General features: G+C 43.8%; 1 protein-coding gene across 2 annotated transcripts in view; it reads left to right on the top strand.

Annotated features, from left to right (window-relative positions):
- Positions 1-2,953: 2,953 nt before the first annotated feature.
- Positions 2,954-23,545, top strand: part of CPLX1 (complexin 1) — a 121,108-nt gene continuing 100,516 nt past the window's right edge. Inside the window, exons 1-3 of one of the 2 annotated variants that reach the window (XM_076362552.1) lie at positions 2,954-3,028; positions 3,936-4,031; positions 4,956-5,058. In XM_076362552.1, the coding sequence (XP_076218667.1) occupies positions 5,028-5,058 (31 nt within the window). In that variant the 5' untranslated portion in view covers positions 2,954-3,028; positions 3,936-4,031; positions 4,956-5,027. Of the gene's footprint in view, positions 3,029-3,935; positions 4,032-4,955; positions 5,059-15,764; positions 15,792-23,545 lie in introns of those variants that run through there. The other variant, XM_076362553.1, reaches the window with a different exon arrangement.

The raw sequence follows: 23,545 nt of genomic DNA, 5'->3' as shown, positions 1-23,545 counted from the left end.
TCAACTGCTGTCCACAAACTACCCTTAGCAACTGTCTGTGCAAGCAGCTAGTGATCTTGCTTCTGTCCAGGTCCTGTCTGCAGTGTACTGAACAGTGCTGCAGTTATATCAGTGTGAGTTGATAATAAGGTGGGGGAGGAAAGAAACAAGGTAGGTTCATTTTGGGCAGCTGCTTAAGTGTTTTCTGTAACGTTCATACTTGGTTTGTGAACTTTCTTGTTAGTATTGTTTTTCACAGCATTGATTTCAGTTTAGCAGTCAAACACCATATGGAATTGAATAATCAAACTTTGCATTTAAAGATGTTGAAAAGAAATAGCTGGACTTTTTTTCTGGAAATATTGTCCTCATTTTTTTGAGTCCCGAATATTCATTTTTCTATGGAATATGTGACGAAAACAGACTACTGACTTATTGCAGCTTGTTACGCCAATATCATTAAACACAGAGATTTACAGCTGGTGGCCAAAGGAGTCTGAGTTCCATGGACAAAGCTCCATGAGGAGATCTTTGGGGTTTTTTTTTTTGTACCCTTCACCTGCAGCAAGCAAGGTCACCAACTGGATTGCTATAGGTGTGGTTCTCTAAAGGAAGACTAAGCCTGTTCCCACTATCGGGAGCACGTACATCTCAGTCACACAGTACAAATCAGACTAAGAAGTGGCTTTCGTATTTTGGGAAGTTTTGGAGGTATCAGCGATAGCCTCAGTGTGTGCAGCAGGGTTCTTCTGTCCATGGTGCTACGACAGATCCCACGTACAGATACCAATCTCTAACCCTTGCCCTGATATTAACACATTATTATTTCTGGTTTTTGGGGTTTTTTTTGCTGTCCAGTAAATATGCTATTAAATTGTATTACTGCCAGATTCATATTCATAAAGTATTCTGGACATAATCTATTGTTATATGTCATCACAAAGAAGATGCATGGGGCACTGGTCATATCATTGCCATGGCTGGGCAAGCTGTTATTTCTCTTGTAGCAGATTATGTATCATCTCAGTTAAATCAGATGACAGATTCCCATGATCCATCCATCCATTTGTGTTTGTCAACAAACAGGAAAATTTGTGTCAGAACCCCTCTGTTCAATTTCCAAGGTAAAAGCGTTCTCCAAAAGCCTTTCTGAGACTATTAGGCACAGATCTATAGACTACATTTACCTCTTTTTGACCATGTCCTTGCTTGTCTGCTTGAACCTTGTGTGATAAGAAGGGTACTGGTGGGAATGTTTCCTGACTGATAGGTCAGGGTACCACCTGGACAGGAAGTACCCAAATCAGGCTCATAAGCATTTTTTTCTTCAAGGAATTGCTCAGAAACTGGCATTTGAGGTAGGGAAGAGATGCTGAAGCTGGAACTACGAGTATCAGTGGGGTTTGTGGTTTTGTGATCCTGTGCCTTGTTCTTCTGAAGTGGGACCTGTGAAGTAGTGGGGGGGGTGGAGGTGTGTGTGTGTGGGGGGGCATGTTTCACTGCTTCATGTATCTTGATTTTCTGTGGCAGCTGTATAATCTAGAAAAAGCAGGAGTAGTTTGAGGAGAGAACCATGGGTACATGACTTTTGGAGAGTCACCTGGTACTGGGGAAAGACCAGCAGCTCTAAACAGATCAATGAGAAGATCAAGGACCTCTCAGAGTCTTCTGCTTGATATGCTTATTGGTTTGCCTGACTTGTGAAAGGCCCTGTGGATGACATCAGTTTATTTTTTGCACACAACAGAGGACATTTGCCTTTGCAAAGCTTGTGAGAAGCTTATGGAGAGGCAAGATGATATTTCTCAGCAACACTTGGCTGTGCTGAGTCTTGCCTGCTACAGAACTTCCTTGACATAGCATGCTCCAGGATTCCCAAGCAGGGAGGAGAAAACCATATTTATATATATTTAGGTGTTTTAACTATCAGCCCACACTTCTCTGATCATTGCATTTGAGGGCATTTGAATTGTTCCTTCACAAAATCCACCATATAAGACCATGGTGGGCACCTGGAGGTTTAGTAATGTTGGGCAGGCAGACTGTACTCTCCAAGAACAATCACATGAAGGAAAGATGTGAAGTGTTTTATGACATATCCAAACTATAAGTCGTGCTTGAAATTATAGAGACACTTGGGGAGGAAACACAGACCTAGAAATACTGTGTTAGTTGCACAGAAAACCTGAGCACACAACTCCAGCAAGCTCCCAAGTTCATTTCTAGGACACAGCCACCTCTACTGAGCCACTGCTATGGTATGTATGGAAAAGAGAGCATTAAAAATGTATGAGTATGCTCTTTGCATTGCAAATGCTGGGAGTGAGTTAAGGCTTAAACAAAGACCATTCCCCCCTCTTAGTATTACTTTTTCCTTTCTGAAATCTGTTAAAAAAGTGCAGTACAATCAGTGGAGCTTCATAGGCTGATACTAGTGTCTGCTGCAAAAGTCGTTTTCCGGAAGCTCTTTGAATAAACTAGATTAGAACAGTTCAGTTGGAAGGGACCTACAACAATCATCTAGTCCAACTGCCTGACCACTTCAGGGCTGACCAAAAGTTAAAGCATGTCATTAAGGGCATTGTCCACTTGCCTCTTAAACAGTGACAGGCATGGAGCACGCAAGCAGACCCAGGTGCCTGGACACTGTCATGAATGCAGAAGCACGCCATCCTGCATTTGCAGCTTGCACACGAGAGCTTTACAGGCTATGGAGCCCCGGTGGCCGGCATCTCTATCACGAGGGTGATTAGTTTGCCTCCCGCACCTGCTGGACCTGCTTGTTTCTCCTCGCGGTGGCAGGTGCGGCCCCGGCTCCCTCCCTGACCTTCAGACGAGGTCACCCGACGATCCGTACCAGCGCTTCCCCAGAATGCCGGCCCCGCTGCCCTCCCACTCCCGAGATCCCGCTCTGCCAGCACCATTCCGCGGCCATATCGGTTGCTTTGGGGACTGCTGTCCCACCTCTCCTGCTAGCGACACGAGGGTGGATCAGAGTAGAGCACGTCTCTCCCCACCCAGCCCAAGCGGGCTGCCGGCGTTCCTAAAGGTGGGTGCTGGTGCCGTGAGGGGGGTATTGCTCTGCTTTGCCACGTAGTGCTCGCACGGCACACAGATCCTTCCTTCTCACCTTCAGACATCGTCCCGAATCCAGGCTGGACAACGGATCGCTACACTCGCGCCCTTCAACCGGCAACCGCAAGGAGAAGCCCCCCCCCCCCCCCCCCCCCCCCCCCCCACCCGCACCCAGCCTCCTCCTGGCTGTAAACACTACTGGCTAGCGAGAGAACTGAGCCGAGAAGCCGGCGATCCTTTTCTGGCCGCAGTAAAATCTGAGACGAAGAACAAGGGAGGAGAAGGCTCTGCTCCCTCCCTACCTTCTTCCTTGCTTCTCCAACTCCTTCCAGGACCTAGGGATGAGAAGGGATCTCAGGGAAGGACCCAGAAGAGAGGACGCAGATCGGTGTCGTGCACTCCCCCTTTTGCCGTAGTTGCAGAGATTTCCCCTGGCTCACACACACACTGACTCCCGAGGAGATGCAGGGAAGCAATTGCAAAATGCAACAGCGGGCTGACAACCTCCCCTCCTTCCCCCACGACAAAGCGCAAGGACACCTGGCTGCTGCAGACAGCCGGCTACGGGGTGGGGGACAGGCATGCAAATACACGCATCCCTCCGAGGGCCTGCGGAGCTCGGGGGGGGGGGGGACGGGGGGGACGGGGACGGGGGACTCCTCCGCGGCGAGCATCGAGGGGCGAGGGCGATGCAGGGAAGGGGCGGGGGAGCCGGGGGCAGGGGGAGGGAGAGAACCCCGCTCCCGCAACGAGGGGAGGAGGAAGGAGGGACCATGTCGGTGGGATGGTCCGGAAATGCTGTGATAAAAAGAGGGGCGCGGGGGAAAAGTAGGGAGAAGCTCTGGAGTCATTCTCTGTCCCCCACTCCGTGCCCTCCTCAGGCACATGGGCGCCGACCGGAGCCTCTAGGAGCGGAGAGGAGCCGCCGGCCCGGCACAGCACAGCTCAACTCAGCACCGTGCCCTCCGCCGAGCCAGGTATGGGCGCCGGGGCTGGCGGGCCGTGCCGTGCCGGCCGGCCTGCGGAAAGGCAGAGAGGAGAGGCGCGGTGTGGGTACATAGGGATGGAGGAAGCTCTCGTCCTTCCAGGTGCTGGCGGGTCGGGCAGCCCCACGGCACGGCTGCGATCTGGTACCGGAGCCAATGCCGAGCGGGGGGGCAGTCTGCCCTGGAGCCAAGTCCGCTGCTTCCCGCGGCCGGGGCCAGCAGAGGGAGGCAGTAGCCTGTGCGGTGGGGCTGCTGTGCTGTACCTGAGGCCGGCCGATCTCAACCTTGAGCCGTCCCGGCTTTTCCTGAAAAGGTGCAGCCATCGCTGGCATTGCGCTAGGGGCTTTTTGGGTGAGATTCCTAAGGGATTAGACTGCGGGAGCCTGGCCCGCATCTGTGCTCTCCATCCCGCTGCCCGGGCTGCATCCACACTCGAGTCGCCCAGTTTCCTCGGCTTGTCCTCCCGGGCACCTTCAAATGCCCCCTCGGCGGTCCCCGGCGGAGCTCCTTCTCCGGTGCTAGTCCTCCGAAAACCGAGAGGCGACAGGCAGGCGGGCAAATGAGAAAGTTCAAAGGTTTAACGCCTTTCTGGCCGTCTGCGGGAGACAAGCCGGGAGGAGAACCGCACTGCTCCTCCAGGCTGACTCCCAGCCACGTGCTCTGCCTGGGCGAAAGTCCGTGTCCCCTTACCGCCTCCTCGCCCCCTTCCCCAACCGCCAGCATGAAGCACTGTTCCCTAAGTGGCAGGGTTTCCTTGTCCTGCAAAGCCAGGGTCTGCAGAGATGGGGGGGGTTAGAAACTTGCCTGCACTTAAACTAGAGGGAGTCTAGTCTGGGGAGGAGAGGTGAGAAAGACCAGGCATCAGCCTTCTCCTCCTCAAGACACCATTCCTCTTTTGATTGTACCTCTCTACAGCCTGCCGTCCAAGGATTCCTGGTCTCTGTGCATGTGAGGTGAGAAGGTGGACAGCACCCCTAAGCCAGCAGCATGGATTTTGTTATGAAACAAGCTCTAGGAGGTAAGTGCTGTTGCAACATGATGGGTCTTACATTCCCCCCCCCCCCCCCCCCCCCCTTGCACCTGGCAAAAAAGGAGGCTGCAGTGCTATGAGCCGCTGGTAGGCTTTGCAGCTGGAAGAGCTGTCTGGACATATAGAAGAGTGTGCCTGCCACTGATTCATGATCCCAGAGCCAAGTGTTTGAAGAATCTGAGCAGGAGAGGGCAGCAACAAACAAACACCAAAGGCCAGTATCAGGGGAGAGACATACCACACAAGGTGTGCAGGCCCTGGATCATCTGGCACCCTACCAGCTGGGTGCATATCCTGCTGTACAGTGTGCAGGTCTTGCTTTTCTTCATGCCATGCCACTGAGACACATATTACAAAAGCTGCAGTCAGGTTTAGCCAGAGTAAACTAAAAGAAAAAGTAGCATTTTGTGTGTGCTTGAGCCCCTTTTCATCCTCCCCCAAATGTTGGCCAGACCTTTACCAAATGGCTAGTGCAGAATTTTTTGTTCCTGATATTTAAAGCTATTTTTAATAAGAATATTGCCACAATAAGCAGGGAAACAGTAATAAAGTACCCCTCCACCCTAACTGGATTTGAGGGCAATCTTTTACATGGTTTCAATTTGTTTCCTTCTATGTGCGATGAATTGTTTTAACCTAATGGTGGAAATAGAAAAGGCAATGCGGGGGGGAGACAAATGGAAAACAATGCAGAAGTATTTGGAATGAGATTCCTTCATTTTACCACAGTTATACTGCCTTTCTGTGCTGCTCGGCCTGGACATTTAGCCAACATAACGATGTCACTGAGATGATGTTGAATGCTGGCTGCTTTTGAGAACTGCTATAGTTGGCATCAGAGGAAGTTGATGAGGTAGTTCTGATCATTCTCTTTTGTACTATATCTCATATATGCATTTTCCTTTGGAGAAACTGTAGAGTCATGGGAGTGTGGGAATGTTTCATGCCTGGTGTTATTTATGTTATATGCAGCTTCAACATTTACTGTAAGAGTCTCTTCCGTGGCATGGAAACATGTTTTTATCTTTGAAAGCAAAGAAACTTTTTTTTTTTTACCATGGGAGCAAAATTCTCACAGTTAAGAAGAGAGCAAGCAACCCAAGTTTTAGGTATGTTGTTTTGAACGGGAGGATCAAATTGGTGAAGAAGGGGTCTGATTTGATTGCAGAAAACAGCAAGATATGAATAGCACAAGATAGCTATGTGAGAAGATAACTTTTGTATGGCAGCAGTGTTACAGTTCATTACTTTTCAGTGCCTGTTTTGAAGAAGAAATACTTTTCAGAAGAGCAGATTCTGCTCTGTTAGCTATGGTGTGAATAAAGTTGGTTGCACAGAATAAGTGTACCTGCAAACTGGAGATCTAGCCACTGCAGCTGGAAATCAATGAATCCACTAAAGGGAACTAACTGCAGTTAAAGGCATGGGGAGGAGGGTTGCAGCAAAGGAGTAACAGCTGAGATGCATGCTTTTTTTTTTAGCTTAGTGACTAACCTGAGTTGGAAGCAGTGTCTCAGCATACTTAACAGCACTTAGTCTGGGCAGATATTCATTCTAACATAATATTGCATGCCAGGGTCAGGATCTGCAGTACAACAGGAGTTGCTGAGAAGACAAATTCAAAAAGCATCTTTTGGTGAAGCCTGAATTTCTATTTTCTGTCAAGATGGTGCCCAAGGCACAAGCTCTTCTGTCAGATGACAATGTATTAGCAAAATGTGTCTGGAACTTGCTCACTTGTTCAGTAAAGGAGAAGCCTCTGCAGGGTGGTAAAGTCCAGTAAATGTTAATTCATTAAGCAGAGACCTATTTCTAAATTAGAAATAATTTCAAAGAGTTAAAAAAAGATCTCCCGGGGCAAATACAACATGGATACTAAAGGTTGTTTTGCACATACTCTTTCTCACTGGAGTTAAAGCCAAAGGTGATGTAAGCATGCAATTTGGCCACACTAGCACAGCAAGCTGAGGACTAAAGGTTACAGTTTGTTTCCTTAATTATAGGGCCAGAACCTTCTTTGTCTGCCAGTTCTGGCATCCAGAGGGAGATGCCGAAACTGAGCAAAGCACCAAACCTCTGGTGGGTTACGGGCTTGCTTCGGGTAGGATACATGGTGTGATCTTCTAGTGACCTTTTTTATTATCCCCAGTTTCAGGGAGATCTTCCTGTGGAATTCATGGCTGTGATTTTACTTTAATGTGACTTTTCCCAGAACACCGCTCAATTCATTTTGCTGTCTGTTTGGAAGTTTCTGAATGGAGCAAAAAAGTTCTTATTCCCATCCTCAAAGTCTCTTCTGACACTCCTGCAAGAAAGAAATAAAGTCACAATTTTGTCAGTGAGGTCCCCTCCAATTTACAGAGAATCAGACTTGCTATAGCTATTGCTTGCAGAAAACATACAGGTATGATAGCTTAATACTTTCACTATTTCAGTTGGGCCTCACAAAGGCTGGGAGCCAACTGGTTTTCCTTGTTTGACAAATACGGGCATGGCATCTTCTCTTCCCAGCATCCAGCATTGAAGCAGGGCTTAGGACAGAGGTTATGGTAGCTTACAGCCTGGATCTGAGAACTCTTTGCAGGTGGGCTGCTTTTGTACTTTTTCTGTTGGACAGGGCTGTATAGGGCTCTGAAGCATATGAGGACTTTGGGACCAGGTTTCATCATACTGCAGTAATCAGAGGAGGTACGGGAAAAAAAAATCACTGCTGTCCTACTTCCTTATTCTCATTCTTGAGGAAGAGGAGGTCTCACACTGTGCTTAATTAACAATAAACAGTAGCCTCAGCAGAATGCTCCTGTGGGAGTTTTCCCATTGCTTTTGAAGCAATCCATGAAGACATTTCCTTTGTTTCTAATAGCACAGGACAATCAGATTTGTTTTTCCTTTGAGTTTTGCCAGTCAGAGGGGAAGAAGGCAGGAAGGTGTTCTGAAAGGTAGGTGAGCTAAATTATCAAGCAAGGAATGGCAGTTATGTTTAGTAGAGTTGCTTTGTTTTGAAATCTGTGTGACAAGGGGATTTAGGTTTTGTGAAATCAGTTTGGCAGGTTAATATATTGCTGAAGTACAATTTGTTCTTTCCCTGATTTTTCTGTTAAGGGGGCTCCGCCGATACCTGCTCTTTTTGTGCAGTGGAAGGCCATCCTCCACTGTGTTGCCAGCACTGGGATTTTGCTGCTAGTGTTGCTAGCAAAGTCTTTGCCTAGCGATTGACAAGCTTAAAATGTCTCTTTGCAAATCTGTGGCATCTTCAAAGTAAAATCCTTGGCCATTTCATTAGCAGTGGGGCCTGTGGTCCAGGAAAAACAGTACAAAATATTACCTTTTTAGACCAATTGGCTTTTGTGGCATTTTTTGTTTTCCTCAGATCTTTCAGCACTCTCTGTGAAAGTCACTCTGTTTATTGTTTCACAGTGACTGATACCACAGATACAAAATGCAGTCATAATGCTGATTAGTTGTGTACGACGACAATAAGAAAATAGCAAGAGGAAACCTAGAGGCTTAAAATTGTTGTTTCTTCTTCTATAGAACTAACAGAGACAGCAAAGGGACATTTTGTACCTCTGACTCTGCCACACCAGCAGACACTGACATAAGTGTGTAGCCAGAGTGAGTGATCACTTTGCTGTTTCTGTGACAATTCACTAAATGAAGACAGACTGATTTCATGATTGCATTTTTACATTAGGAGTGCTCTTTACCAAGCCAGGTCAGTGCACTGGAGCACTGGCATCATGACCAAGGTGTATGACTTCACAGGAAAAAGCTGGAAGTGGAGGAACTGAAATGGTCCCTGGAGGAACTTAGCCAGAGAGTTTTTCACTGGGCATTGTTTATTTCTTCATAGGTGTTCATGCATGCTTTGCTTTCACGCAAAGCTAACTCCCATGTCATACTACACTCACTTCCTCTGTCACTGGTGGCTTGGACAAATAGGGAAACTGGACTGAAGTAGAAGAGACACTAAAGTTCATGAAGCGCTGCTTCATTCTCTTACTGGGAGACTTGAGGGCCAAGGGTCTCAGGCATTTTCATATGGAAAAAGAGAAGGGGAAATCCCACGGGAAGGTGAGGAGGATTTGTCTGAGGTGGGACTACGATGTGGTTGAAGAGAGATATTTCTTACAGCAGAAACTAGCATTGTGCAGACCAGAAGGCCTTGAAGATATGGATATACAGAACAGCCAAAATCACTCTAACTCTGTATTATATGGTGTTGTGCAGAGCCCTTTTAATGCAGTCCTTTTATTGCCATGGATAGAAGAAATTTCTGGCTGGGATGTCTGTCTTAAATAGTAACTTTTCCTAATGTCAGCCTGTGTATTGTCATGTAACTCATTTCATATATAATTATTCATACGAACTGTACTGTGTAAATTTCTTCTTCATGCTGCCAGTACCCCTTGAATTCATTGTGCAATGCAAGCCCCATCAGGAGGAAGGGTACAGTTGGGTTTTTGTTAGATATTCACTGGGCTATAATACAGGCATGATTTTTCTGTTTTATTGGCAGCATCTTAGACTGAGGACTGCTACTTGGCATTCACTTCTTTGTTTGTCAAGATTCAGTGGAGACTTGTTTTGGTTCATAAGGATTCTTAAAATACTGTAGGCAAAAGAGAAATTCAAGCGAATTGCCATCTAGAATATGTCAGCGGGGGTGGGGGGACTGCCTACTTCATGTCCGTTACTGGCAGCATTTGTTCACCTAGGTATACCACAAAACTCAGTCCACAGGGAATCCCCTTGTTCTTGAATGTACGCAGAAATTTAAACCCTCTTGAAGATAATGGGATTTAAGTCACTCTCCATAAACTCTGAAAAAGCAGCCCCCTATGATAAGCTTACATTAGTGAAGAAGCGAGTGTGTGTGAATGGCAGAAAAGCCTGGATGGAAACCATACTAGTGTTTAACAACATCTTAGGAATGGCCTTCTCTGTGGCTTATGAAGTATATATTTTGCTGCTGCATTTGCCTCACTTTACTTGGTTGTGATGTGCGGATAAAATCCTTGATTTTTTTTTTTTTTTTTCCCCTGGAGAAGTTAGTACAGGGGCAGTACAGACCTGTCCAGGGTGGAACAGACACTGAAATAAACACAGTGGTTTCTGCTTTGTGCTCATCGAACTCAGCCTCTTGTTTCTCACATTTGCAGTTCTCTGCTGAGCCTTTCTCCTGCTCTGGGACCTCATGCATCAGGTAGACTGTGCTCCACTGTTTGTTAATGTATGAAATCCTGGAGCAGGACAGAAACTGTAATGCAGAACTACAAGTTGTAGTGCTGGTAATTACTTCTGGGGTCTCTTTTGCCTGTAATCCTTGAAAGCCATGACACATGAGGTCTTTCATTTTGCAGTCAGATGCTTGCAAATCACAGAGACTGGAGAATCTGACATGAGACAGGAGGCATCCAGCCCATTGTAGCATGTGGTAGATGTTGGGGGCCCATCTACATTTGGTCTCAGATAACTTCTGCCTATATTTTGTGCAGGTCTGGGCCGCACAATTTAAAAAAAGGATGTTAAGGTACTTGAATGCATTCAAGGGAGGGCAACAAAGCTAATGAAAGGGCTGGAAGGCATGTATTATAAAGAGCGGCTGAGGTCTCTGGTTTGTCTAGTTTGGAGAAAAGGAGTCTGAGGGGTGACTTCATTGCTCTCTACAGCTTTCTGAGGAGAGGAAGTGGAGACGAGGTGCTGATCTCTTGTCCCTGGGATACAGGATGCATGGCAATGGTTCAAAGCTGCAGCAGGGAAGGTTCAGACATGACATTAGGAACCACTTCTTTACCGAGAGGGTCATGAAACACTGGAAAAAAGTTCCTAGAGAGGTGGTTGAAGTCCCAGGCCTGTCAGTGTTTAGAGGCATTTGGACTATGCCCTTAATAACATGCTTTAACTTTTGGTCAGCCCTAAAGAGATCAGGCAGTTGGACTAGATTGCTGTATGTCCCTTGCATTGAACTATACTATTCTATACTATGAATTATTGAGTAAGAGTATAAGATTAATTCTGCACCCCCAGTGTGTAGTACGGTTGTGTAGTTGATCTATTATCTTTCGGATCCTTTTTTCTTTGTTTGATGCTTTGAGTATAAACATTTTAATGAAATTTTGAAGATGAAGTAGTGTGGATATCTGATGCGTACAGTTTTCACAAGGAATGGTTTTACAGACCTTCTTTTTCTAATGCACACTGCTGGCAAAGAGTTTTTTTCTTCAAGAAATTGGATTAAGTTGAGTGCAATCATGATATCTGTTGCTGAAAGAATGATAGAAGGAAAAAACCCATGTAGGTGTCCCAGTGCTTCCAGAAAAACAAAACAAACATGGGTTCTATAGCTGCTCAAGGCTGATTAATCTGTACCAGCCTTGGATCTTCCTTGTTCATTTGACACCAGTTCCTCCAATGGCAACCTGCAAGGCTTAGGTTGTTCTTCAGGAATTTCCACTAAAAGCAAGGAGCAACATGTCTTCCAAGGAAGCAGCTCATTGACTGTGGAGACCATACCAGTGAAACAACTAGAGTGAGTGTGAGGTGATTTATTCCATCCATGATCCAGACCAGGAGGAGGAAAACTCGGCAGGTTTTTTTCTTTCTGTGCCTTTCTTCAGAAACCTTCCTTTTATGTTTGCTTGCCTCTGTTGGGCCTGTTGCTGTTAGAATCATACAAATGCTCTCACTTGTGTCTCCTGGGTTCTTACTTCTGTTTGTCATATTTGCAAGCAGGCACTGAGAGCAGAGTGTACTTATTTACTATCCTTGGAGGAAATGAGCAACCTTCAGCCCTGCTGATTGTAGAGGTACTCCACAAAGAGCTTAACTAAAGGTTTTCCTGCTGAGCATCTGCTTGCCAAGAACCTGCTTGGAGTGGAGTGACATGGAAAAGCAGGAAGTTTTTCTCTTTCAGAGAGGGGAGAGAGGGAGAAATAAGGGAATTTCACATGTGTTAAGGAGTTTGTCTGGAATTCCTTCATGGCATAACAAAAGTTGCTTCTTTTTGATTCTCTGCAACTTCGAAGGAAGTCCTGCATGCTTTTCATTTTAACATGTATTGCTGTACCCCTGAATCTTTCTGTTTTTTTCTTTTTTGTATCTTTCATAATTGAAGCTGTTTCTCATGGAGGCAGAGAAAAGTGGTGGTTTCTTGCCAGCTGCATACTTTTGGCACAAATAGTTTTTCAGTGCTAAATTTTTGGCCTGTGTTGCATAGGAAACACTATCTGCAGCAGTGGATTTGGAACTGGGCAGGAGTCTAGTGCATGATGCATTCCAGTTATTCAGACCTTTCTGGTGAAATGGGACTCTGAAAATATAAGCTACTGGTTTATCTTTGTGTTGGTCATTATAGAGGGAAGTTCAGACTGTAGTTCTGTTGTTAGCTGTGGAGACCTATTCACTTGCTCATGTAGTGGCAAAAGGACATGCATTTGAGAAGGCTGATGTACATGGGAGGGCTTCGTGCTTTGATTAGAATTGAAGATAAAACTATGAAATCAAATCCATGAGGGCTACATGGGTTTAGCAGTCTTGGTGAGTTAAGTTGAGAGTGTATGGACTGTTTGTTAGCACTGCAGTAATGTACAGGGCTCCAAAAGGCCTAAATAATCTCTGCAAAGGCTCTGCATTCTTAAGGGAAAAAAGGCACCCTGGTCTTATAGAGGGCTGGAATGTCTCTTTTGCTCAGGAGCACTCCCAACACCAACAGCACAAAAAAATCCATTCTAGCAGTAAGATATTTGCATGGAAAATTGCAATATGAAATCTGTGGCAGCTGCATGGAGATTAGAAGTTCTCCAGAAATTTTTGAAGGCCAACAAATTGTTGAGGATGCCTGGAAGATGAATGGCAGTAAGCAGGAAAGGCTAGCAGAAAGAAAAGGACAGATATCTAGAGTGTTGCCACTGGCTTGTCTCATGTCAGAGGGCTACATGCAAATGCATATTCTTCTGTTTGAATACCATGACCCCCCCCAAAATTATGTAATAGTGCTCAGAGAGGCAATAGAGGTGGTGCTGAGACTCAGAGACAGATACAGGTTCTAGTGTTCTCTAGGATGGGAATCCACAGGTCTTCAGGTCCTTGGAGAGGGGATATGCTTCATAAAGTGGTGACTATGGGATATTAGTCCCTCAAAGGTGCAGAATTTCTGCTCCCACTTCCAACAGCTGCAGATGCAGGATGATGAGGCTCTTTGAAGTTCTTTGAATCTCCTCTTTCAGTGGTGGAGCAGAGAGCACTCTGCCTTAGCATTGGACGCTCCTTGGGAGGTTGCAAGTCTGCCTTGCCTTTGTATATTCATTCCATGTGCTGAAATCAAGTGCTGAAGGCTACAGAGAACCTTAAACATTTGCTAAGCTGTGGGTTTGAGATCTATGTTGGTTGCTGTCTTATTTTCTCACATACAGCTTGGTTGTGAGAGTTTGAATATAGTCAGTTCTGTTTCTTGCAGATTCGCTTTAGTGGCTGGAGTGTGTGTCTCAAAGGATGTAGAGCTTTGCTGAGAGGGCTGAGGATTTCCACAGTCTGCTGAGCAGATGACTATGTAGTTTGGTAAAGTGTAAGAGCTGCAGTTACAGACATGGCAAAGGTTACTAGTGATCTTCCTATCATTGGTACAAATCACAGTGTATATTAGAAACAAAATACTTTAAAAAAACTGTGTCTCTCTCTCTACTAGGAAATATGTAGTTCCTAGATGATCATACTGTGCAATTCAAGAATTGAGTTGTTTTTTTTTTTCTTTCTTCCTGCAGTTTTAAATGAGCTGACATCAAATTAGGTGGATGCTGTCACTGCAGAAATGCATTAATACAAACAATAAATTTAATCTGCTGACTTCAGTGTGCATCTTTTTACAATTTGAATTTGTCATTACCTACAAAAATGAAGCTGCTTAGCAGCTACTTATGGTTTTGCAGCATGATTTGAGTCTTGTGGCTTGTTTGCAGTGATACTGACCTTGAAGGAATGTCAAACAGGCAACATCAACAGAAATTTGGGATTCTAATGGCTGTGCAGTGTCTTTGTGGAAAATAAGGAAAGAAACAAAGAAAACCAAGTCTGGAATGGTAGAGCTGTTTTGAAAACTTATGTCTTGAGAGAATGGGAGCAATGAATGGGAAGACAGATAACAATTAAAGGAAAAGGGATGGCAAAGAAATGTGTGTCAATGGTTAAGTTGGCTGATAGCTGAACTGCCATGTCTCTGTGTCCCTGGATCCACTTCTTCTTTTTTGCTAACTAGTCCAAGAAAAGTTGACCAGTGGAAAATAAGTTTGAACCTTGTGTTTAAGGCAACTGAGTGGGAGATGGTTGTCTCAACTGCTGGCCTTGTCTGTGGGAGAACCCTGGGTGTGCTTGGGAAGGTCACTTTCTAAGTTAGATGGTGTCTCTCCCAGTCCCCTTGCATAGGAAGCAGTATGTGGCTCCATACCCAAGAGCAAGGCAGAGTCAAGTGTGACTTTTGGGCACCTGAACTCTGCCGTTCTCTTCATGGGAAGGGAATAGCATTCTTTTTTTCCTTCTGTCAGTCCTTTGCTGCTTCTTGGTGCTTCGCACAGCTGAACTTGCATATTTAATGGCTGTGAAGTTTGTCCTTGACTTGATAGTGGCAGGGAAACTTTCTTTTTTCATTCTGCCTCCCTCCCACTATGCTATTGTGTGAGAGTTTCTGCATGCCCCCTGAAGGGGCAGAAACTGTGTGGGACTGCCTGGTCTCTGTTCCAGTGCTTGTCCTAAGTGTATGTGTCCATTAATTCTTTGAAAATGCATGTTTTAATTAAAATTTTAATTTGCAAGAGAATTTTGGAAGTGTTTTACTAAATTTTTTTTTCATAGAAAGCTTTTAAACACACAGTTCATATTTTCTCAACAATCAAGAAAGAGTCATCACAAACCTGAAAGACTGTATGAGGCTAAGACATTATATCCAAACAGATATATTTTTAGTCTGTGACAGCCATTTATTTTATGCTCTAGTTATGTATATCCATGCCACTCTTCCCTGAATCAATGTGTGGCTCTTACTGAGTGAATTTTTTTCTTTGTGAATGAACCAATTTCTCTTTGCAGTTTCCTTCAGATGTATTTTTTCATTAAATATATTTTATTTTAAAAATCTAAACAAACAAAATAAAAAAAAAAAAAAACCGAAAAATTTGAGAAGGATAAACTATTCAGAGGTTTGTAAACTGCCAGCACATCAACATAGCTGCTCCTGTGCACAGTTCTAGCTGGGAATAATACTGCTTGGTAAAGTGTTTACAAATAAATGTCTTTTTTAATATTTTTTTGCATTCTGTAAATTTAAAACACTTGTAATAATTGCAAATGTCTCATCTGTATTTGTCTTACTACACAGTTTAAATATCAGCTATTCTTGTTCCATGTCAGCCAAGCTGCACAGTGACAGGTTAAAAGGACCATGAAAGAGGAAATTTATAATCACATGGAAATGCAGTAAAATGCTGAGAAAAAGGTTGAGAAGGGACACAACCACTCTCTCTAAATACATGAGAGAGGTAAACATTGCAGTGAAGGAAGAGCTATTTAAGGTGAAGGACAACATTGGTAAAAGAATAATGTGAATAAATTAGCCATAAACATATTCAAGTCAGGAATGAGAAGAATGTTTCTGACTGGTGGAAGAGGACAGAGGTGCTGGGGGAGCCTGCTGCTGGGTGAAGTGGGGAGAAACAGAAGCTGAGTCTCAGGTAGGTTTCAAATAATGTATCAGTGTAATTGTGCATGCCCAGAGGGCCCAGATAGGGCCAGTGAGGCAGGAAATACTTTTCTATACTGAGTACCTCTATAGAAAGCAGACAACATCTTTGGCTCCTCACTTTTAAGACTGTCCATAATAACAAAGTTGTCTTTAAAATATGTTTAGTTTTTACACTCAATTTTGACATTATTACAGTATGTGATAGTCTTTGATGGGGTCCAGGGGTCTGGCCAAGCTCAGTGGGAACTAGCAGTTGCCCCTCTGGGTGAGGTTGTCACAGTGCTGTGGTTAATTTTCTCTTTTCTGAAAACTTTTTAGTCCTGTTGTGTCCGTATGAGAGGAGGAGAGGTCTGCCAGCTCTCTGGTGATCTGTCATCTCACTGCTCCAAGGATGATCTGAAAGCAATGATCAGATTCACACTGAAAGTGATTTTATGTCAAAAAACTTGGTGGATTTACAAAGTCATTTCTAGACTAGCTGGTCTTGTTGCTTCTGAGTAAAGCAAGCTGACAGGTATACTGGATATTTTTCCAAATGTGGTGTTTCAGTCCAGGAGTAGATTTTGAATTTCACTTAAGAAGTATAGTTTGAAATTCCCTCCATGGTAATTTCTACCTGCAGTTCACATGGAAGCAGCTGTTTTCAATACATTTGTTCATTTGTTTTATTCTACATTTAAGAAACAACTAACTTCAGAAGTAGGTCTTTCCCTGGAATCTCCTACCAGTTTTGAACAGTTGTCTGACAGCAAGCTATTCTGTCTTCCTCAGTACCAATATTTACTATTTGACTTGGCGTATTGTTAGACACAGTTTATGCTCCTGCTCTATACTGTGGCAATATCCTGGACTCAGGCTCAGATTCCAATATGACTTAAACCTCTACCTAGGTAGGCACATTAGGAGGGTGCCTTATGCTGGTTTAGCACCCAGGAAAAGAGGCATGCAGGACTGAATCCCTTGTGCTAAAATGTCTCCTGCAGCATTGTTGAGGCTCTGTCCCCATGGCTGATAACTTTCCAAAGAAATCTCTTTAAAACTGCCTGATCACTTCAGGCATGATTATCCAAAGGAAGAGCAAGGGCACACAGGCAGATGATAGGACACCAGATCACTGTCATAGAAAGATGTTGGCTTCTGGAAGAGAAGAGGAACATGCCATTCCTTTTTGCTCACTGTGCATCTTCTACCAGCAAGCACTCTGCCAGGCAGAGATCCCCGTGCAATTCATCTGTGTGAACACCATGTCCAGGTGCTCCCTTTTCTGATCATGTGGCCTGAGTTCTCCTGTCATGGAGACAATGACTTGCCTCTTGGCTAAGGAGCTTGATTGGGACTACTGGTTTTGCTTTTTAACTGTCATCTGGTAAAACTTTTCAGGTGGTACTGCTTCCACCTGGACCTCAGTTCCTCTCCTCCAAGACAGTATATATGTGTGTTCCTGTTATGCTGGCAGTTGTGCTAACACTTGCTTAAAATATGTGGGTAAAACACATCCTCTCAATCACCACCACAGACGAGAGTGTTCTGCTTCCACTATCTAAAGTGAAGACAAAACTGCTACAGTTGTAACTTTGCTTCACAGCTTGGATCTTCTCCCCAGGTTTAACCCAGTGTATATTACCTTCTGTACTATTTTAACTCCTGCCAACTATTGTGAATGTAGTATGTATTTTGCTTTGTACTTTAGAAGACTAGCTCCTTTTTATGTGCTTAAAAATTAGTCCTAATTAAAAGACAACAATTGAGCTAATCTAGCCCAACAGAGAAAAGTTCTGGATGACCAGTGAAACGCAGGGCTTGATTCTGCACAACAGGGTCCTGAGCCCTCATAGGCACTGCTTTGACACAGCATAATGTAATTTACAAATTTCAGTTCTAAACGTGTCTTTTTTGACAGAGATCTGTCAGTCTACACAAGCGTTTCTACTAATTTCTTACAGATGCAAGTAAAATAATCACAGGATTTTTCTTCCCTTTCTCCTTAACCCCCCCCAAAAAAAAACTCAAAAAAAATCTTATGGGTTTGAGTATTTCTTGTTTCCACACAGTCTGAAATGGATGGGTCACATCTATGACCTCCAAAACGTGTGTGGAAGAGGCATCTGTGGCACATTATTAGGGAAGGGCTGGCTAATCCAGAGGTAGTATTAGTTACATAAGATCTCAAACGTACCCCAAGTGCAGCATGGATGCTTTGGAGTGAAGCAATTAGCTGTTTTGTTGGCTTAAGAACAGAGCGACCTAGATTCTCTCTTCCTTTTTCTCTTTTTCTTTTTTCTCCCCCCCCCCCCCCCCTTTTTCCTCACGGGGTGGCCCACTTAGTTGATTAAACTGCAACTCAGTTATAACTTGTTGTATTTCTGTCGGGAATAAAGCAGATGTAAAGAGACTGGAGCTGGTAAAATAATTTCTTTTTTGCCTTGTTGGTTAGCTGGAAATTATGGTTGGGATCAAGTGACAAGCGTTAGTTTTAGTAGCTTTTGGGTGACAGATATCTCACAATAACCTTGGCTGGCAGTAGGGAATGCAAGAGTGACTAAATGAGAAGTGGTGCATTTCATGGTAAGAAAGAAAAGGTAATAATCTAATTTATAAGATTTAAAATAAGCTTCAAAGCCAAAATAAGCCCAAAGTCAGTAAATGCAGTGACAGCATAGTTCATATTTTGTTTGAAGTGAATACATAAAACACGTTGACACTTGTGCATTATTTATAATTTTAAAGCACCTGCAAATTCTCTTAAGAAATCATGAGAAGCATCAGGAGTGCAAACAACATCCAGGTAGACTTTGCAAAGGAGGAGACAAAACTCCAGCTGAAAACAACCCATCCTACACAGCCTTTGGTAACAAAATTATCAGCCAGATAACATGTGGTCCATGCTAATGGACCCTAATTAAAACTGACATTGGTTTGGTTTCATATTTGTTTCCCCATCTATTTTCTCCTCTCACTTAAACCTCAGGGAACAGAACAAAAGCAAATCTCTTCAGTGCAGGATAAGCTGGAAAGTAAGAGTCCTCTTCCCATGAAGTTAAAGGAGAAAAAGGATCCAATGAGAGGTCTTAATTCCTGAAGACATGTAGAGTCAGATTGCACTCCTAGGTAGATACTTCTAGGAAGATATCTCTAGGTAGATATCTGCAGGAGGGAAGAAGCTGTGAATGGAACCCAGCACCAGATTTATGCATGGAGTCCAAGTGGTGGGAGGAGTACCTTCTGTCTCTTTGGGTTGGATGCTCAGCACAGCTTCTTGCTGTATTATCACATCACCTGCAGCTGAGCAACATGCCTTCACACTGTTGCCACCTGCATATTCAAGCATGATAACTTTGCCATCTGAAAAAGCAGCTGGCATTCTGCTCTTTTTTTCTGTCTCTGACAGTGTGGAAAGCTGATGCCGTAAACACATTTCCTGATGGCAGGACAGAAGAAGCCTCTACATTCCTCCTCTGAAAAGTCCCATTACCCAATTTCAGCTGTAGTGTGCTGTCTTGCTGCTCACTTACTTACTACTTAAGTCTCTGAAAGTGGTCTCAGAGCTACAAACTCTGTTTATAGAGTGTGAGATGGATGCTCGCCTTACCTGCCTGGATTCCTATTTGGCTTCAATAACACATGAAAGAAGTATTCATCTGTGCCAAAATCTGCCTTTGATACTTTGGGGCTTAAAGAAGTTCCTCAGGGATCAGAGAAGAGCTCAGGGAGACGGGCCTGGGAAAAACCCCCTTCCTGTATTTGTGCTGAACTTCCCGGTGTCAGGGAGGAGTGGGCTGGTAAGGAAGCAGAATGCAAATACTCTGGGAGACTCTATACCAAGCTGATAGCTGAGTTCATTAGTTTTGACAGGAGCCAGATCTGCTCCAAGTGCAGCTCACTTAGGGCAAAAGAGGAAGATAACATTCTTCTATCTTCAAACAATTTGTAAGAATTAAGCACTGTTCATCTTTATAGGGAAATTTTGCTCCACTGGGAAGGATTAGTCAGAGATACCACAGAAGATAAAAGCCAGTCGTGTAATTTGAGGGTCCTGAAGGTCCTAGAAGGCCTTGACTTAAAGATGCCTGACATAAAGGGGAAGGCCACACTTGATTTCAAATGGTCTGAGTGCCATTTGAAATATCAAATCATCTGAGACACACTTGCACATGATTTCAGATGCTTTTCTGCATCTCCTCCATGTTGTACTTTTATATTGACTTTCATGGTTAATTTTCTGTCCTCTCTCAATAACTAACACATACGGACACTGACCAGTCTTACAGTCTTCTTTTTTTCCTCATTTCATGAGCTGTCCTGTCAGGATGTTATCTTTGTTTTACTTTGGTGCTAAGATAGCACTAAAACCACCTAACAGGAGAGCTTAGGAACGATTTATTTAGATGTATCCACCAGGATCAGACTATCTGTGTGGTATTTCTTGTCTAATATGCGGTGCCTAGCAGCATATGCTGCTAGGCATATAATATGCCAGGTCATTGGCATCGCTTCTCTCAGCTCCTTCAGGACTGCTGCTGTGCCCTGAGGAGGCACAGAGAAGATCTATTTGTTTACTCACGCCCACAGGATCAGGAATGCTTTACATAGTCTTTCATGTGAGAAAGACAGGCAGGTCTTGGCCCTGATATTGCTTTCTTGCCTGTCGTCCTTGTCATGCAAGCTCCTGTCTGGCTGCTCTCTGAAGGCACCTGGTGATTCATGCCCATGTTATCACCCTGCACAGAGCACTTAATCACCCCTGTCTACCTACATGGCACTGTTGAGGGTCCCTTTCTCTTTTACTCCTTAGGAGCAGACATTTTTTTTTTTAACTGTCCAGTTGGGAGGGGGTAACAGTATGAATCTACTGACATTTTGCTAATTGTATTTGGTAATGCCAGAGCTGCTGTCTGTGTTTCATCACCTTAGCCCACTATCAGAAGCAGAGCTAGTTCTTCTTTAGCTCTCATTCCTGGCATGTCATTGACTTGTGCTCCCAAATGGCAGTTAGTTGGTAGACATTTTTCTCAACACTGTCCATGTAGTATCAGCAGGCCTCCAGGTTTTAACAAGCTCAGTCTGGCTTATACCTGCACTGACCTTTATGTCTACCAGTATGGTTATATTTAGTTATTTGATGAGTGCAGAATGTATGCCTGAACCCAATATGCTTTTCTTACAAGAGTGTGGCTGTAGCCGCAAATGTGTGAGAGGAAACCAATCAGACAGGCAATGGTGCTGTTACTGCTTTTTAGGGCATGGCCTTTTTTCCCCAATGCAGTGTTATGGCAGAAGTAGGTTGGACTTCAGCTGTGATGGTCTATCTGAAAAACAATGGTGCTATGGTTTCACTACTGTGGGATCTATGTCAGACAGATAAGCACAAGCACAGATATGTGGCTGTGTGTTGTAAACCAGTCAGCCACCATGACATCGAAGGGTGCAGAGGGTTGAACTGGTTTTGCTGGAAGAATATATTTGCAATGAAAAGCTGTTCATTGTTATCTAAACTTCAGCTTAATTAACTTGTGACAGACTCGTCTGTGTCACTTTCCAGCTGAAGCATTGACGTTCCTGAACAAGCTCATTACAGCACTCAAATGGATACACCATCTTGACAGTGGAAAGTAACACAAATAATTTTAACTAGAGACTGTTTCATTATGTAACATTTAAAAAATGTGCTTTCCTCAAGCAGATCTCAACATCTCTGGGGAATATTTACAACTTCTTCCCATGAGTAAGCATGTGTTCCTTCTCTGGCCCAAAAGGTAATAATGAAGTCTTTAACAGGATCTGTGGTAGTTCTTTGCTAGAGAAGGATGAAATACAGCATTGGCGTATATTCTTGCCACCAATAAAAGGAATATGTTAAAGGTAATTTAAACATTTTCAGCAGAACACAATCACTCAGAACATCGGGATGGTTTGCTGTCTGATACATTCACGCTATTTCAGGATGAGGGAGAGCTGTATTTAGTAGCTCTTCTCTTTAATCTGCAATATCAGCTATTTCCTGGCAGATTGTGTTCATTTCCATCTCATTGTGATCTTGTAATAATTATAGAGGCAGGACAAAACCTAATCTAGTCTCATTTTTCTAGTGTCTTCCATGCGTTAGCTGTGACAGTAGTTTAGATCTCCGTTGTCTTCTTTTCAGCAGAACTGCCGGTGAATCCCCACTCCCTTACGGGGAGTGTACTTGTACTTTTGCACTTGAATATCCCTCTTTCAGTAGACAGCTTTGGTTTTGCACCTCATCTGTTTCATGCCATTATTTGAGAGCACTTTTGTCATACTAATTTTGCCCTGTATGGCAGCCCCTTTTAGCTTGCCATCATCCAGATAAAGAACTGTAGAAAAGCTGGTGTGCTTGAAAGCTGCTGTGTTTTTTTCCACTGGTAATGCAAAGTATTCTGTCTGCTAGCAAGCCATGCATCTCTTACTTCCTTACATTACCCAGTTTACAGTTACACTATTGCAACAATGAGATAACTGTCCATGTTCTTATTCAAGTGATTAATTAAAATGAGGGATAGACCTTGCAGAACACTCTCCCTGCAGCACATCCTTCCAACCTAACAGCAAATCAATTATGCATCAACTTCCAGAGTTAACAAAGTAATACAAGTGGTCTCTAGGAGCCTTTTTATTGTTGTTTCTGCAAAGATACTGATGGATACAACTAACACAACTAACCAGCAGATTCTGAGGTCCCTTCAAAGAAGCAACATTAACTGACCTTCTGAGGGACCTCCCAGAGGTACTGGCTTTCCTTCAGGGGAATGGAGAGAGCACAGGCAATGTTGCTTTACCATATGTGCTGGATGCTCATATTAGCTGACGTGGATCCCATTAGGATTGTCTTCCTGGGAGAAGGCCCTAAATGGTCACAGCTACAGACCCAGTTTAGGTTGGCTCGAAATATTTGCGAGAAGAAAAAGAACGTCTGTTCTTGCTTTCATGTCTGGTAACCAGCAGTCAGCTTTATAGCTTCATTGCAACAGTTTACCCTTTTATTCCTTTGCTTGCCCCTGTTAAATCTTGGTAGACGGATGGAACAAGGAGGGGTGCTGTGAGACTAAAGATTTTGAGAGGAACAAGGAATTTAGACTCTGACTGATCTTGTATTATTAGCTGCTTCAGAGCTGTGGGTATCCTGGAACTGAGACATAGCCCTAATCTTCTAGAATTTAGAAAATAATGCTGGCAAAGCATCCATAGGGTTTGTCATTGGTGTTACACTTAAGCCAATAAACCAAGTTGTTATCAGTGTTATGTCTTCTAATTTATTGCATCCTTTATAGATGCAAGGAACAGGTTATTGCATGTTAGCACTGTTGCTATTACCTCTCTCTGTGTGCTCTTCAGTCTGATTTGGTGGATGTTGTTCCTCTTTTCTGGAGCAAACTAAAGCCTTCTATCAGTATGGAAGTCCTATCAAAGGAGTAGTGTGTTCATAAAATGTAGCATTTAAAGCAGGAGGCATCTAAGCCTTAATTCAGTATGCAAGAGGCAGCACGGATGTGGTCTCACATATTTCAGGGACATTGCTTTGTGTTTTGATAGAAAGGAAGACATAACCAGCATGAGCCATTTCTATATGCTGTGGATCACTTTAGCTTTTTCGGTGCTGCATATGTATACCAGTCACCTGGGGAAATTATAGAAACAAGCAGGAGAGGTTTTTTTTTTTTCTGAAACAGTACAGGGAGTGTTTCTGCACTGGAGACATCTTAAGTTGAGGTAGGTGAAGTGGGA

Source organism: Aptenodytes patagonicus, chromosome Z (assembly GCF_965638725.1).
Source record: "Aptenodytes patagonicus chromosome Z, bAptPat1.pri.cur, whole genome shotgun sequence".
Lineage (NCBI taxonomy): Eukaryota > Metazoa > Chordata > Aves > Sphenisciformes > Spheniscidae > Aptenodytes > Aptenodytes patagonicus.
This window is presented reverse-complemented; position numbering and strand designations above follow the sequence as displayed.